Raw genomic sequence first — 16,975 nt, forward strand, 5'->3', positions numbered from 1 at the left:
TATTGTTCGGTTACAATACTTGAGACAAAATAGTAACTAATTTCTCTACTGTTAGCTTCTAGAAACATTGATGTCTGATGTTTGTACACTGAGTGAACCTTGCTGTTGATTGCTTTCAATCCGTGTAGTGTTGTGTATGCCCTCCTTGTGTTTGTGAGAATGCACCATGGGATCACTTATTCTAATAATCAAGCCTCATTCAAAGTAATTTAACCTCAAACATAAGCATTTGATGGATACATCCTATCTCACCAGCCTTAATCCAATAACCTTTATGCCTAATGAAACATATTTTAAGTTGAATATAATAGGCCTTTTGAGGACCAAATTCTGATTCAAGCATCATGAGAAATCAACACAGAACAAAAGGTGAAACTAGTATCTTAGCTTTAAAAGCTTGGGAAAAATTAGGTGAAAGCAAGATACTCAAAACCATGTTAGACATTGTACAAAGCTTTTTTACAATTCCTGAGGAAAATGAAGTGAAATGCTCACACCACACACTATAAGAAAATTGCTAATTTGTGACCAATTATTTTCAGTGAAATGTCTATTTTCAGCTAAAATGAGTCTGTTTTTGTTCCAAGTAGTTCTTTTCATTGCAAAAAATTAGTCACAAATACTTGTTTTCTATTGGAAACCCCACAAGTGTGAAATGTCACTTGAAGCTGTAGCCACCCACTCATCCACTGAAAGTCCCTGGCAGCAAATATTGACCAAAATGGCTGCATCGATTGAAAGCTTCATCTTGGTCAAGAAGTGTCAGAGTTTTGTCCCCCATGGCTTCTCTTATAAGAAGAGATTATTTGTTGAAAATGAAAATCATCCTCACTGCGGTGAGAGATCAAGGCAGAGGGCTGGGTGAAATTTAGGTTCTAGAGAAACCCAGAACATAAGTCATTTTGAGAGATAGAGAGTTGTTTATGAGTGTTTGTAATTTTACACAAACATATTGAAAATATTGAGTTTCCGCTTTAGTGGAGGTAGGCAAGTTGCCGAACCACTTAAAAATTGTCTCTCTATCATCTTGTGTGATTTTTGGACAGGACAGAGATGCAACAATTAGTATCAGAGCTTTGGTTTCGTGCTGTCCAAAAAAATCAAGTTGATCAAAATCAATTTTTGACCATACAATGATGTTCCTCGCGTCAAGATGAATCCGTTGCCGCAAACGGCATAAAAAATGGATGTCAGAGGAGACTGTACACGCCCCTAGAAGTTGGAGAGTGCACAGACGCTCCTTAGTCGCACCCGAGGAAGAAGACGAGTGGGTAACACGCTCCCCACTCGCGTCTAGAAGAAGAAGACGCATGAAGGACAAGTGTCCACGCGCCCTCATGTGCACCGAGTGGTTGAAGATACGTGAGAGGCACGCTCTCACGCGCCCCTACGTGCCCTAGGAGGACTCTGGCGCGTGTTAACCATGCGCCTCAGACGTCTGCTGTAGCGCGTGTATGACACGGGCCAGATAATCTGGACAATCCGTTTTTCAGATCTTTGTTGGCCTATATCCAAGCCATTCGAAATCTGATTTTAACAATCAAATAGTTCTTTCCAACTATTTGGATCATTCTGGACTCATCCGTACGGTGGAAATATTGAGATTCACCATCGGTATATTCGGTCCAAACCGTCCACAAGTTGCAAATCATTTTGGGCTTTATCAACGCTAGTTGGAGTTCAATTGCGATGATCAAATAGTGCTGACAAACTATTTGGATCATTCCAGACTCATCTATACGGTGGGAATGTTGAGATTCGTCATCGGTACATTCAATCTGAACTGTTCAAAGTTGTAGATCGTTTTGAGCTTGATCTATGCCATTTGGAGTACAATTGCGATGATCAAATAGTGATGACAAACTATTTGGATCATTCCAAACTCATCCGTACTGTGAGAATGTTGAGATTCGCCATCGGTACCTTCGATCTGAACTGTTCAAAGTTGCAGATCATTTTGGGCTTGATCAACGCTAGTTGGAGTTTAATTGCGATGATCAAATAGTGTTGACAAACTATTCCGGACTCATCTATACGGTGGGAATGTTGAGATTCGCCATCAGTACATTCGATCTGAACTGTTCAGAGTTGCAGATCATTTTGGGCTTGATCAATGCCAGTTGGAGTTCAATTACGATGATCAAATAGTGCTGACAAATTATTTAGATCATTCTAGACTCATCTGTACGGTGGGAATGTTGACATTTGCCATCAGTACTTTCGATCTGAGCCGTCCATAGTTGCAGATTATTTTGGGCTTGATCTACTTCATTTGCAGTCTAATTTTGATGATCAAATAGTGCTGACAAACTATTTGGATTATTCCAGACTCATCTGTACGGTGGAATGTTGAGATTCGCCATCGCTACATTTGATCTGAACCGTCCATGAGTTGCAGATCATTTTAGGCTAGATCTATGCCAGTTGGAGTTTCATTGCGATGATCAAATAGTGCTGACAAACTATTTGGATTATTCCGAACTCATCTGTACGGTGGGAATGTTAAGATTCGCCATTAGTACTTTTGATCTGAACCGTGCATCAGTTGTAGATCATTTTGGGCTAGATCTACGCCAGTTGGAATTCCATTACGATAATTAAATAGTACTGACAAACTATTTGGATCATTCCGAACTCATCCGTACAATGGGAATGTTGAGATTCATCATCAGTATATTCGATCTGAACCGTCCACGAGTTGCAGATCATTTTGGGTTAGATTTCAGCCAGTTAGAGTCGTGATGGACTCATTTGTTTAGGGCTTGATTGCAGCCAATTGGAGTCGTGATGGACTCATTTGTTTTGGGCTTGATCACAGCCAGTTGGAGTCGTGACATACTCATTTGTTTTGGACTTAATGTCAGCCAGTTGGAGTCCAATGTTGCCGAACTCAGTTCTTTTGGGCTTCATTTAAGCTAGTTGGGATTGTGAAGTTTGAGGAGCAAACTTCAGATCATTGGACAATGCTGATTAAATTGTTATATCAGCATGTTTTGGCAGTCATACAACTCATGGAGCATAATGTTATTAAGAGGAGAACCGCAACGGATCTCATTTTGGCTTTCTTTGAAAAGACAGTTGCAAATAACAAAATGCAGATGAAAAAACAATTCAACTTCAAAAAATGCAGAGGGTACTATTGTTGCCAAATAGTATTTGGCGTTGTGGTCAAAAAGTTGGGAGGTCATGAGAATGGTTATGAGTAATTCTTCAAAGAAAACGAAGTTGAAGTTTCTTAATGTAAGAAATCTTATCCTAGATGAAGAGGTGTGCAGAAGAGATTCTGACAAGATCTCGAGTTGTTGGTCCTGAATGTTGACAGTAAGGGCAAAGGTAAGTCAAGATCTGGACAACATATGACTCGCTAAAAATTGTGGCAAGACAGGCCACAAGAGACTGCTAAAATCAGGAGAAAACTGATAATGATGTTGTAAATATGGTGACTGAAGAAATACATGACATCGTATTTCTTGTAGTGCACAATACTATTAAAGACAGTTTAAAGACAACAGTCATTCAAGTGTGTTTTCTCAAAAGGGCGTGGAAGGTCACGAATGATTCATTGGTCTTGGCTCGTGGTAATGGTCGTGTGAATTAGATGAGGAAGTAAAAGGGACTCAGTTTTACTTTTCCTTATCTAAACCTGAAGAAATCTCCCTAGAACACGACATGAAGCAAATGTGTGAGAGATGAGAACAAAACGTCAGATGTTCCAGGGATATCTACATCTAAAGTTGATGATCACATAACTGCCAAGACGATCAGACCTCCATGATGGTTACTACCTTAAACTATATCTTGCTAAATGAAGGTAGTGAACTACGGTATGAAGGAAAATCTTGCAAGAATGAAGATTATGCAAGTCGAAGTTAGCAGAGACTGCACACAAGATGGGTACATTGACTGAAAACAGGATATGTTAGCAGCAGGATGAGGAGTTAGTCGCCCAGGTCAGAGATGGAGACCTCAGCAACAGGTTCTCTGATACAGTGTTTTTGATACCGTACCGTACCGGTATCCGGTCCGGTACAGAAAATCTATATATTTCGTACCGGACAAAATACCGGGTGTACCGGCCTGTACAGTATTGTTTTGGCCGGTATTCCGGATTTTGGCCGGAATATAAATTTCGTCCGGTATGCATCTGCTGATTTAAAGTTTATGTACTAATGGCAATTTTGAAATTTAGATAACTGGTCAGGGTCATTTATGTCATTTTGGCCATTAGTCTTTAGGTTTTCAGTTTCACTTTTAGATCATTTTCTCTTTCCAATTTCCTGCTGCCGTGCACCTGGACTTGAAGTGGAGAGTTTGTAAATTACTGCAGCTGCGCAGCACTACTACTGGTATGAGATTTTGACTCTTTTCAATTTCTTTTCTTGATCTTTGCTATTAATCTATTCTCTTATTTGATCTCGTTGCATGCACTTTGTTTAGTTTTTTTTTTCCCTCTCTTCTTTGATCTCGTTGCCGTAGCCTGCAGTGCTGCACTTTGTTTTTTTTTTTTCTTTTCTCTCTTCTTTGATCTCGTTGCCGTTGTCTGCACTATTTTTTTTTTCATCTTTTTGATCTTTTCTTTTCTCTCCTTTGATCTAGTTGCCGGCACCTTCCCTCTTTTTTTTTTTTTTTTCTTCTCTCTATTCTTTGACTTCATTGCTTGCAGTCTTGCACTTTTTTTATTTTATTTTATTTTTTTTTCCTTGTTGGTCTTTTCTTTTTTCTTCTACGATGTAGTAAACTAGCAATTTTTTTTTTCTCTATTATTTAATCTCGTAAGTAGTAACTCTCATTGCCTGCAATTTAGTTTTATTTTTTTTATTTTTTTTTCCTTGTTGGTCTTTTCTTTTGTCTTCTACGATCTAGTAAACTTAACTGGCACTTTTTTTTTTTCTCTCTTCTTGGCCTATGCAGTACACACGGAATTGCTTGTCATATTTTACTTATTGGTTTACAGTTATTTTGGTTGATCATTCATTTCAGATTCTTGAAGATAGTGATGATGAATGTATTTCAATTTTCAATTTTCCAGTTTCAACTTAGTACAAGTAAATTATGTTAAGTTTCCGTCTATTAAGTGTTAAACACTTGAATTTGAATAAGTGTTGAATTATGAATTATTATATAGGGATATAAAAATGTCTAGTTGTCAATCAACCGGTGCTACATCTACAACACTTGCTCCTGTAAGATCAGAAGATCCAACATGGGCCCATGCACGTGCAGTGCCAGGGGCTAGAAATAATACTGAATGTTTATATTGTAATAAAGTAATTAGAGGTGGCAGGATCACTCGGTTGAAGTATCATCTAGCTGGGATTCCAGGCAATGTAGAAGCATGTAAAAAGGTCTCTGAAGATGTAAAATGGCAAATGAAAGAGTTGCTTGATGAAATGAAAACAAGCAAAGAGAAAAAAAAAAACATAAGCTTGGAGATTGGAGGCGATATAGATTTAACATCTGATGATATTGATGATGGTAATAGTATGGAGGGATAGTCTCAGCTTTCAAAAGGTAAGGGGAAGTCGAGGGAATCTGGAACTGGAAAGTCAGTGGGGGGATTAAGTAGATTTTTTGCTCCAAGAACAACTCCTGGGGCCCAACCTTCAATTAAGAGTTCTATGTGTTCGAATGAGATGCTTGTACAAGCAAAGATGGTTGTAGCACGCTGGTGGTATGATTCTAATCTGCCTTTCAATGCGGCTCAATCCAAATTTTATCAACTAGCTATTGATGCCATGACTGCTATCGGGCCAGGATTTAAGGGCCCTTCTTTATATAAGTTGAGAGGAAATTTGTTAAAGATGGCTGTGAATGAGGTTCAAGATTATTTGCAACAAATTAAGAAGGTTTGGAATGACACCGGTTGTACACTAATGGCAGATGGTTGGACAAATCAGAAGCAATAATCAATAATCAACTTTTTAGTTTATTGTCCGAAAGGTACAATGTTCTTGAAGTCTGTTGATACATCTGGCCTTAGAAAAGATGCTGAAACATTGTTTAATATCTTTGATGAGGTTGTTCAAGAAATTGGAGTTGAGAATCTTGTGCAGTTTATAACGGACAATGATGCAAGTTATAAAGCTGCAGGAAAAAAGTTACAGCAGAAGTATGGCTCTTTCTACTGGTCCCCTTGTGCAGCTCATTGCATAGACTTGATATTAGAGAATTTTTGTGATCTAAGATATTTTCCCCTTATTGATGATACTATAAAAAAGGCAAAAAAGATAACAAAGTTCATCTATAACCATGGTTGGGTTTTGGCACTGATGAGACAAGAGTTCACCAAAGGTCATGATTTGTGTCGTCCTGCAGTTACAAGGTTTGCGACAAATTTTTTAAGTATCCAATGCTTGCTCTTGTTTAAGAAAGAACTGAGACAAATGTTTACTTGTGATAAATGGATTGCATCAAGTCATTCTAAAAGCATCATAGGGAAAGAGACAGCTGGGATTGTTTTAGAAGATAAGGAGTTTTGGGCTCAACGTCAATTTATTGTTAAAATTAGTGAGCCTTTGGTTCGTGTTCTACGACTTGTTGACGGGGATGAGAAGCCTGCAATGGGATACTTGTATGATGCAATGGAAAGAGCCAAAGAGAACATAAAAGCAAGATGTAATAACAAAGTTAGTATATTCAGTCCATTCACCAGGATCATTGATTCTAGATGGGATAAGCAGCTTCACAGTCCATTACATGCGGCAGGTTGTCTTCTTAACCCTGGAATTTTCTATAGCCCCAGCTTTAAAAAAAAAATGATGTTGTAAGAGGGTTCAACAGTTGTGTTATGAAGATGGAACTTGATCCTGATGATCAAGACAAGATCATTGAAGAACTTGACTCGTATAATAATGCAGTAGGTGAGTTTGGACATCCTTTAGCAATCCGCCAGCGTGATAAACTTAATCCAGGTATTATCATTTGTTAAATGGTGTGACTTTGTACTTTAAATTTTATCTTATTTTATTTTACTTGCATTTAATTAATAATTTATAATTGCACTATTGTTATAGTTGCATGGTGGACCCAATTTGATTGCGAGGTTCCAACGCTTCAAAGGTTTGCTGTTCGAGTACTAAGTCAATGTTGTAGTGCAACTGGATGTGAGAGAAACTGGAGTACATTTGATTTTATTCATTCGAAGAAGAGAAATAGATTAGTACATAAACGTTTGAATGACTTAGTATTTGTTCGTTATAACTTGAAGCTGCGAGAGAGGTAAATTTTTTTAATATTAATGTCTTTCACTTTTGAAAATATACATAATATTTTCAATTATGTTTGATTTTATTTTGATAGAAGCATAAAAAAAGGAAGAGATGCTTTAAATCCAATCAATCTTGAAAATATTGACTTGATGGAAGAATGGGTGAGTGAAGAATCTGAGCTTCTTGATGGAGATGATTTGGATTGGGCAAGTATTGAGGAGCCATTAATCTCACTAAATGAGGAAGATGTTGATAATGTTGGTGTTGATGTTGATGATGGTGGTGACATTGATGAAAATATTTTGATTAACATGTCGAATCTTGATCCTTATTGTCTTTTTGATGAGGATGAGTGATTTTATTTTAATGGTTGGATTAAGAACTTATTTAGTTTGTAACTTAAAACTTAAGACTTGTATTGAGAAGTATTGAGTTTATGACTTATTTTGTTATTATTTTGGAATACAGTAAATGCTTATATATATATATATATATATAATTTATTCAGGTATAAACTATTCCGAAACGGTACACGAAACGGTACCGGTACCAAAACAGTATCGGTACCGAAATATTATTCCGAAACGGTACCGGTACCGAAATATTTCGTTCCAGTGCCTTGACCGGTACGACATCCGGTATGGTATTCAAAACTTTGCTCTGATATGTGTCAAGATCCGTGCGAGACCATTGATTCCCAGTACAGTGGGAGATGTGTTGCCCTATATACAGATGTGTTGATTAAAGGCATTGTACATGATGAACTAAAGTTATGCATCACTTTAGTTAGTCTTCTAAGTTGAAGACATGAGCTGTAAAATTGTAAAGATGATAAGGGATCATGCTGGAGATAGAGGCTAACATGTTGAGAACCAGTCACCAAGTTGGAGATTGGTGTGATTGTAGGATTATAGAGCCTGGTTTGAAAGATGTAAAGGCACCAGGTAAATTGTTCGCTCAGTTGTGGCTCGAGCAAAGCTCAGTTTGCTCAAGGTGTACATGAGTGCGGACTCATGGACTAGAGTGAAAGAAGAATCCTAGAGAGTTGAGATTGTGCAATAAAGCACTTGTAAATTTCCTCTAAAGAAAATCCCTTACAAGTTCCATGGATGTAGACGATGCTAATGCATTTGAAGATACATTTGGAGAGGCATCTGGACATCCATTTGAAGACGTACCTGCAGATGCATTTGATAGCGAAAATCTCTCATGGCTAATAAGCATTCTAATGAAGGAGTGCAATCATTTGAATAATGCAACCGTTTATAGCATCTTAGTATGACACACTTGGGTGGAGGGAGTGATTGTTGGAAACCTGATAGGACCCCATAAAGAGAAGGGCCAACCTAGCCCACCCATGGGCTCATGCATGCCATTGGTCAACTTGGCCCATGCCAACTATGTTATTGCTTATTGTTTATTTTAATTAATTATTTATTTTCCAATAGACCTATTGGAAGTTTCCAAGTTGTAATTCTTATAAATAGGACCCTTAGTTTTTGCATTTAGATTTTTTGACAGACTCCTAGAGGAAAGACTATTGTTTGAGAGATCACAAACCGGTGCCTTACACTTGGGCTTTTTGGGTGCAATTCGTGAATCCCAAATAGAGAATCACACCTTACAATTCGTGAATAGGTGTAATTCATTTATCTTATTCTTGCAACTTGGTGCAATTCGTGAATCCAAGTTGAGTTCTTCAATATATGAGGTTTATTCAATTCTTGTGCAATTCGTGAATCAAGTATTGAATTAGTATTGTTTATGCTTTTGTTCATTCAAGTTCATAAGTTTGTTCTTTTGTTCTTGAGTGTTCTTCATATTTTTTTCTCTTCCAATCCATCCAATCCATAAAATCTCTAAACATTTGTGTTTGTCAACTTTCCATAAAGTGTTTGCTCCATCTTTTTAGCCTTGGCCGAAACTCACTTCCTCTGGGAATTGAATTCAAATTTTGGCAATCCTTGCCTAATTTGAATTGCCTAATCCGCTCACTCATCTTGCCAATTAAGGTTCCTATAATTTAGAAATCCTAATTGACCAAGTCATCCTTCTATAGCCGGCCATACACCTCATCTCTTAATTTAAGGAATTGTCAATTATCTCCAATCCCTTAAATCCCTCATTCCTTAATTTAAAGAATTGTCAATCATCTTCAATTTCTTAAATCTCTCATCCCTTAAATCTCTCAAGTCCACTTTGACTTACTAAACTAGCCCAACCAAATCCTCAAGGATTCCTACCACTTAGGAATCCTCCCAAAATCCTATCATCCATCCACTCAAATCACTCAATCTCTCAAACCACCCTATCCCTAAAATCACTCCAATTTCAATTCCTTAATTTAAGGAATTAATAATCATCTTCAATCCCTTAAATCCCCCATCCATTAATTTAAGGAATTGTCAATCATCTTCAATTCCTTAAATCTCTCATCCCTTAAATCTCTCAAGTCCACTTTGACTTACCAAACTAGCCCCACCAAATCCCCAAGAATTCCTACCACTTAGGAATCCTTCCAAAACCCTATCCTCCATCTACTCAAACCACTCAATCACTCAAACTACCATATCCCTAAAATCACTCCATTTCTAGAATTCCTAAAGTCAAGCAAAACTCTAAACCTCCATCCTAGCTGTCCATCATACATCTTCCAAACCCTAAACTCCATCTTCCAAGTGGCGCCAACCCTAACCCACTCTAGTGCCATGCGCCCCTCACCATTGAACCCACCACAATCCCTTGCCCATTTCCATCACTCCATACACCCATCTTTGCCCAAACATCTAACCACACCATACCTAAGTGGTCATCTTGACCACCATTGCTCGAGAACCAAGCAAGAGAGGAATAAGGATCCGGTCATCACAAGACCACCATTGGTGTGGAGGACTTATTGTATAGGGACTTGACCGGGGTCCCAACAAAACCCCCCAAGTGTGAAATGTCACTTGAAGTTGTAGCCACCCACTCATCCACCAAAAGTCCCTGGCAGCAAATATTGACCAAAATGGCTGCACCGATTGAAAGCTTCCTCTTGGTCAAGAAGTGTGGGAGTTTTGTCCCCCATGGCTTCTCCTATAAGAGGAGATCATTTGCTGAAAATGAAAATCATCCTCACTATGATAAGAGACCAAGACAGAGGGCTAGGTGAAATTTAGGTTTTGGGGAAACCTAGAACATGGGCCATTTTGAAAGATAGAGAGTTGTTTATGAGTGTTTGTAATTTTGTATAAACATATTAAAAATATTGAGTTTTCACTTCAGTGGAGGTAGACAATTTGCTAAACCACTTAAAAATTGTCTCTCTATCATCTTGTGTGATTTTTGGATAGGCCAGAGGCGCAATATTTTTCTTGTAGTGACAATGGAATACATAAACATTTAAAGTTCTTTTAGGTGACTTGAGCATTAAGAATGAGAACGAGTCAACAAAATGTACATAGCACCGGATACGTACCTCATGACTGAAGGATTAGTACCTTTGGAATGTTAATCAGCTTCATATTGAAGCCTTTTGACCCTTCTTTGAGTTGCATTTGGCACGAGCAGTAACCTGTTATTGAAAAGAACCACAAACCACAAAGTATGTTTTTAGATTAATGTAGCTGTTATCCATAATTATCAGAAACTCTCTTTCTTTGACCCCCAGTTTTCTTCTTATCCCACATCCAACATTTAGAGAAAGAGACTTCTCCTTGATGTTTCCATCACTCATTACCCATTTTCTATCACCAATATATAGCTTTTCTAACGTGATTTCCGGTACATGTTTGTTCCCATATTCTTTGAAGGCTATGTTATAAGTTTCTATGGAAGATTCTCTAATCATGATTTTAGAACTACTTTTCTTACTCTCTTTTAGCATAGTTCTAGATCATTAGTGTTTTCAGTCAACTCCATATTCTTTCTTCTTCTGATTCATCCATATTGAGGTGAAATGTCACTTAGCCTGCCATGAACTTAAGTGGTAAAAGGCTACTAAAATAGGAAACTTACCAGAATGCAAACACTCACCTCAATTATATTCTGTATACACATTCATGAGAAGCCAGCTTTCTTCAATCAAATATCAAAAGCCATAAAAATTTGACAATGAAGTCTAGAAGAACCTTTGGTCAATCTGGTAAACAACAGTTACAATACAGTCAATTATTAACAAATCTATCTCAATGTTCTTCTCCACTGGCACGCTGTTAATCTATATAGAGTAGCATGAGAGAATAAATATAATCTCCAGTCTGCTCAAGTAAATATTTGAGAGTGCATATTTTATTGATGTGATTAGTTAAAATAATTATTTTATATTCAAAAAAATAATGTAACTAATCACTTTAATAAAATATGTAAGGAGTGCGTAAAACTGATTGCACTTAAAATTTTTGCTTCTTACACTACCCTTGTTAAATGTCATGGAATTCTTCAGTTGGCAAATATAAGGGTGCAATCAGTGGCCTGCTAAGCATATTTTGTTCTATTTTCTCTGCTCTAATAAAAATATAACACATAAGAAATTCATATGGTTTACGATGGGTGCGTCTGTAGAATATTATCCACCTCTCAAATCCCTCAGTTCCCTCCCACTCTTTTTGTTTTCTTCTGTAGGGTTTCTTTTCTCTCTCATCTCCCGCCCACCTCATCGCTCTCTCTCTCTATCTTTCCCTCTCTCACACATCTCGTGAATCGGTATTCTCCCTGAAGCTTCATTCTCCCTCCATCTGGTCGTCGATTTCGCCTAAGCTCACTGTAAGTGGTTTAATCTCTGTAAGAGGTTTAATACTTGGTAAAATATTGTGCTTCTTGTTTGCTCACCTCAAAATCTCTGTAAGTGGTCGTCGATCTCGCCTAAGCCCACCTCAAAATCTTGTGCTTTTTGTTTGTTCAGAATATGTTGTAAAATTAATTTCATAATGTATTTTAAAATTAATATATATTAGTGTTTTGTAGATGTTAATCTTGAAAGAAGGTTTAGAAGAATGCGGTGAAAACATATTCTGCTGAAAGCACATCATCTCAAATGGTTTTGCTTTCATTTACGTAGTTTCAATGACACTTCGGTTATTTTAGGTCAGCAATGGGTCGGAATCTTAGCCCAATACTACGGCAAGAGTTGGCAAATCTTGATAAAGATGGTGACAGTCGTAAATCGGCAATGAAAGCGCTGAAATCTTATGTGAAAGACTTGGACTCCAAGACAATTCCACTTTTTCTTGCCCAAGTTTCTGAAAATAAGGGAACTGGTTCTTTGTCTGGGGAGTGCACGATTTCACTCTTTGAAGTTCTTGCTCGTGTTCATGGTGTCAAAATTGTTCCTTTGATAGACAGCATCATGACATGCATAATCTCGACCTTAGCTTCAAGTGCTGGGTCTTTTCCTCTTCAACAGGCTTGTTCGAAAGTGGTTCCGGCTATTGCACGATATGGGATTGACCCAACTACCACCGAAGACAAGAAGAGACATATAATTCATTCGCTTTGTAAGCCTCTTTCTGATGCTCTCTTGGGTTCGCAAGAGTGCCTGACTTCAGGGGCTGCCCTTTGCTTAAAGGCTCTTGTGGATTCTGATAATTGGAGATTTGCTTCAGATGAGATGGTTAATAAGGTCTGTCAAAACGTTGCCGGTGCTTTGGAAGAGAAATCCACTCAGACCAATTCACATATGGGTCTCGTGATGGCTCTAGCAAAGCGTAATGATTTGATTGTGGAAGCATATGCAAGACTGTTAACACAATCTGGATTGCAGATATTGAGTGCTGGGGTTGCAGAGGGAAATTCCCAGAAACGTTTGTCGGCAATTCAAATGGTGAATTTCTTGATGAAGAGCTTGGATCCCAGGAGCATAATCTCTGAGCTTGAGTTGATAATTGAGGAGATGGAGAAATGTCAGTCTGATAGAATGGCGTATGTTAGAGGTGCTGCTTTTGAAGCTTTGCAAACTGCAAGAAAAATATCTGCCATGAAGGGTTTGAATTTTGAGAATGGTCCTGGTTCAATCACCGGGTCAAATTTTAGTAGGAGAGAGCATAGGAGGAATTTTTGTAGTGGCGGTGATAGATCTCCTTCATCTGCATCGCCTGAATCACAGACTCTTGACTCCTTTATTGGATATGATTCATTGGGTGAGACGCCCATTTCAATGAGACAGGTTCCTCAGAATTCTGATTATGATCGTAGGAGTGTAAACCGGAAGCTTTGGAGTTATGAGAATGGAGGGGTTGATGTGTCTCTTAAAGATGGTTTGTTCTCAGAGATTGTTCAGGGAAGTCCCATGTCTAATAAGCGCTCGTTGAATGATGAATATGCTTATAATGGTGAATACTGTGCAGAGGAATTTTCCGGGTTCTTGCCCAGAAATCCTAGCAGTGGAATTTCGAGAAGCACTACAAGTAGTCCCCAGGTACTTGATCGTATTATCATTTTTTGTGTTTTTCCGTTTTGAATAAACTTGTAGCTGGTTGTTTTACTTCTTTTAAAAAAAGTGATATTGACCTTTATGGAGCTTCCATCCGAGGCCTTTTAAGTATAGTTTAAGAGTCAAAACTGAAAAAAGATGATGAGAACAGGGGTAATCCTTTCTCGCCATATAACAGAAACCGTGGTGCCTAAAATGATGTAGCATCGGCCAGAACTTTGAAATTTCTGGTTCTATATCTATGGAAATCGTGCTTTTCCTATAGAACTGGTCTGGAAATTGGAATCAATTAATGCTGCATTTGAATCTTAGATGATTTTAGATAATTTGAATTGATCTGTAAATAGTAGTGTTTTGTGAGTCATATTTGAGATGTGTTTAAATATAAAAAGGTTGGGTTGGGATATGTATTTGAACCTATGAAATAGGTTGAGAACGTTATAAATTCTATCAATAATTAGTTTGAGATGAATTGAATTGATTTCAACAACCAAAAACACCCTAACAAGATTTGGCAGTTCTCGTCTTCTGTTGTCCTCATCACAGTTTTGATCCTATGTTCTTTTGTGGTACTTGATTTGACCGTTAACATCTTGCCACATTTTCTTGTGCCTCAGAGGTCTCGCACTCGTATTGATGTTGACAACATAAAGATCTTCAAGACTCCAAGGAAACTCATTTGCTCTCTTCAGGATCCAAATGATGGGAACTCAGAATTTTTTCAAAACCAAGGCAGAAGGTACAGAAGTCTATCCTCGAGCAATATTCAGTGGAGCCCATCTGCCAAATATGACCAAAATTGTTTTTCACATGACCTGAACTATAATGGCAAAGAAAATGGAGGTCCTGAATCAGTTTCATCAACTGATGATGTTCTCAATGATGCTGATTTGCGAGTGTCCCAGGAAGCTGTTCCCGACAATAAAACTGCAATTCAAAGGGCTGGTGTTCGAAAGGCTCGTCAAAAGACTGCTTTAAAATTCGTTTGTGGGCTTGTTTTTGCTTCACTTGCACTGTTAACTCCACGGCTACTTTGGATCAATATTCAGGATGAAGGCTACTATCTCGTTCCGACTTGATGCGTCTCATTATGATATATCATAGTAAATCAGGGTTAGGATAATTGTTTTAAGAAAGCCTTTTAACAAAATATGGGTTTTATTGGAGGATTTCTATGTTAGTCCTGTAACAGTATTTAGCGTTCAATCACTTCCATTTTTTTAAGAAGCACAAGATTTCTCTTTGAAAGAGATTGTGTTTTCTTTTTCAAAAGATCCTGCTCAATTTTTTTTTTTTCCTTTCTTTTTATAAATATTTTTTAAACATCTCTAAAAAGGACTGTTTATCCAACTTGGCCTGATCCGAAATACACCATTCCGAACCGCCCCGAAAATAACCGGTTTATCAAAAAGTAATTTTTGAAAGAAAAAATATAATTGTAAATATAACTGTGTACTAATTTATGTATCAATATGATGTGATTGGTCAAAAAGTAAATTTTATTAAAAACAGTGTTAATTTAAATTTTAAGTATGAATAAATCAATATTGATACATATATTAGAACACGACTGTATTTATATGTAACAAAACTCTTTTTAAAATCTTCCATTAACTGAATCCGAAGTCAAATCATTTTGGAAGGAAGTAGGTATTTTGACCCAGTTTTTTTCTTTTCTTTTATATTCTTTACATTTACTGGCAAAAAAGGGTCGAGAGAGTAGCAGAAGATGCTCTTGGAGAAGGGGAGAAGCCTTTTTCAACACCAATATTGGCAAAATGCTGGTTTTTCTCTTACTCTTTGCTTACCTCTCCAGCAAACATTTCTAGTTTCTCTAGATTTGTGCTATCAACCATCCTCCTATGAAACAGAACAGACTCCACGTTCTTCTGGACCAACATATTTTCCGCGAGGGCCATTAAATCCATTCTCTTGTAATTAGCTAGAGGAGTACCATTTGCCTGTAACGTTAAATCAAACACTTCCCTGTTAAATTTGTATGCATATAATATGCCTACCATCATTGCCCAATTCAGCACTCGCATTTGAACGAAGCAATTGCTTGGCAAACTTGAGGACTCGCGGGACTGCAAGTGGAAAAGAAAGGCTTTGTGGTGGCCGACTTTGACAATAGCATAGAGGAAGGAGACAACTTTGGTAGTCGGAAGTGGGCTCGTACATGACCTTGTGGAAGGAGGCCTTGCCGTAGCGGCATGAGCCACAATACTTGGAATTTTCGTTGTTGTTGAATGAGTCGTAGGTGGCTTGGCAGAAGTCGCCGAATTAGAGGATGAGTTTGCGAAGGGAGAGATTGAGTGGGTCTAGAAGCCGTTCCTAGCTACTGCTTCTTAGGAGTTCTGACCATGATGGTTCAGCTTCAGATGATTGGTTTGTTGTGTTCATGGCTTCAATGGAGGTGTGCTTCATCTACGCGTTCGATTAACGGGTATTAACCGACCCTTCCGTATTATTACAGAAGCAAAACGGAAGTATTCAATTTCCACTCTTCGGGTCAGGTAAATCAGTTCGGAATGATCGAAACTTTTGTGTCAGGTCGGGTGAATAGATTATCTATTCAGCGCTACCTTTAAATAACACAAAATATACAAATATATTAGCAGCAACTTCTTTAAACATCCTTAAAATAATTAAAATATATTTACGGTCAAACCGACTCAAAAGGACAAACAAACATTTTCCTTTTTAAAAATATCTTATTTTATGGTTGAATTCTAAATGCCACTATACTTAAAACTGAGAAGCATCATTCCAAGCCCACCAATCGCAACGGTACTAGTACATTTGCGACATGCACATGCTAACTGCCAACCCACCCAAACAAACAGTTGTTGTATACGATAGGGGTGAAAACTGATGCTGACCGACTCCAATTAAAAAGGAGGAGCCACCGACTGTAAACAGTCTATGGGGAGAAGGAAAATCGACCATATCGATTCTGACGATTCTCACCTGGTTTTCAATTCCCCTAACAGCTTAGTTCACTTGAGAGAGAGAGAGCTAGCGCAACAGATGCGGAGAAGAAGAAGCTCGAGGTTGAAAATAGTCTTATCTTGAAATGATGTCATTTGGTTTAAAATAAATGGCGTTGTTTCAATTTTTTTTTTTTTTTTTTGTCTAACATGAAACAACGTCGTTTGGTATTAGTTTGGTTTAATATCAAACGGCGTCGTTTCAATTATCTATTGTACACTATACGTAGAAAACGACGTTGTTTTACTTAAACTTAAATGAAACAGTACATTTTGAGAATGTAAATTTAAAAAAAAAATGATTTATTGGATCAACCGGTTTAGCAGTTTAAACCAGGGTCACACTGTTGCCAAACCAACATAAG

General features: G+C 37.7%; 2 protein-coding genes across 5 annotated transcripts; both read left to right on the plus strand.

The window, feature by feature from the left end:
- Positions 1-5,945: 5,945 nt before the first annotated feature.
- LOC122312729 lies at positions 5,946-6,767 on the plus strand. The gene has a single exon (XM_043127396.1). It carries the CDS (start codon positions 5,946-5,948, stop codon positions 6,765-6,767), a length of 822 nt encoding a protein of 273 aa, XP_042983330.1.
- Positions 6,768-11,792: 5,025 nt separating this feature from the next.
- Positions 11,793-14,826, plus strand: LOC122312506 (protein SINE1-like). Of its 4 annotated transcripts, none has more exons than XM_043127132.1 (3): positions 11,793-11,954; positions 12,156-13,605; positions 14,238-14,826. In XM_043127132.1, the coding sequence occupies exons 2-3, from the start codon at positions 12,283-12,285 to the stop codon at positions 14,697-14,699; spliced, it is 1,785 nt and encodes a 594-aa protein (XP_042983066.1). In that variant the 5' UTR covers positions 11,793-11,954; positions 12,156-12,282; the 3' UTR covers positions 14,700-14,826. The 4 variants fall into 4 exon arrangements, with proteins under 4 accessions (XP_042983066.1, XP_042983067.1, XP_042983069.1 ...); XM_043127133.1 differs by having other exon boundaries at positions 11,796-11,954; positions 12,276-13,605; XM_043127135.1 differs by having other exon boundaries at positions 11,798-11,954; positions 12,281-13,605.
- The last annotated feature ends 2,149 nt before the right edge of the window (positions 14,827-16,975 follow it).

This window comes from Carya illinoinensis, chromosome 6 (assembly GCF_018687715.1).
Source record: "Carya illinoinensis cultivar Pawnee chromosome 6, C.illinoinensisPawnee_v1, whole genome shotgun sequence".
Lineage (NCBI taxonomy): Eukaryota > Viridiplantae > Streptophyta > Magnoliopsida > Fagales > Juglandaceae > Carya > Carya illinoinensis.

What these genes read in the sequence shown, in the direction of transcription:
- LOC122312729 (XM_043127396.1), top strand. Translation starts at nt 5,946, where the DNA reads ATGTTCTTGAAGTCTGTTGATACATCTGGCCTTAGAAAAGATGCTGAA.
- LOC122312506 (XM_043127132.1), top strand. Translation starts at nt 12,283, where the DNA reads ATGGGTCGGAATCTTAGCCCAATACTACGGCAAGAGTTGGCAAATCTT. An exon ending in GCACTACAAGTAGTCCCCAG is followed by an intron (nt 13,606 to 14,237) that starts GTACTTGATCGT and finishes CTTGTGCCTCAG; the next exon opens with AGGTCTCGCACTCGTATTGA.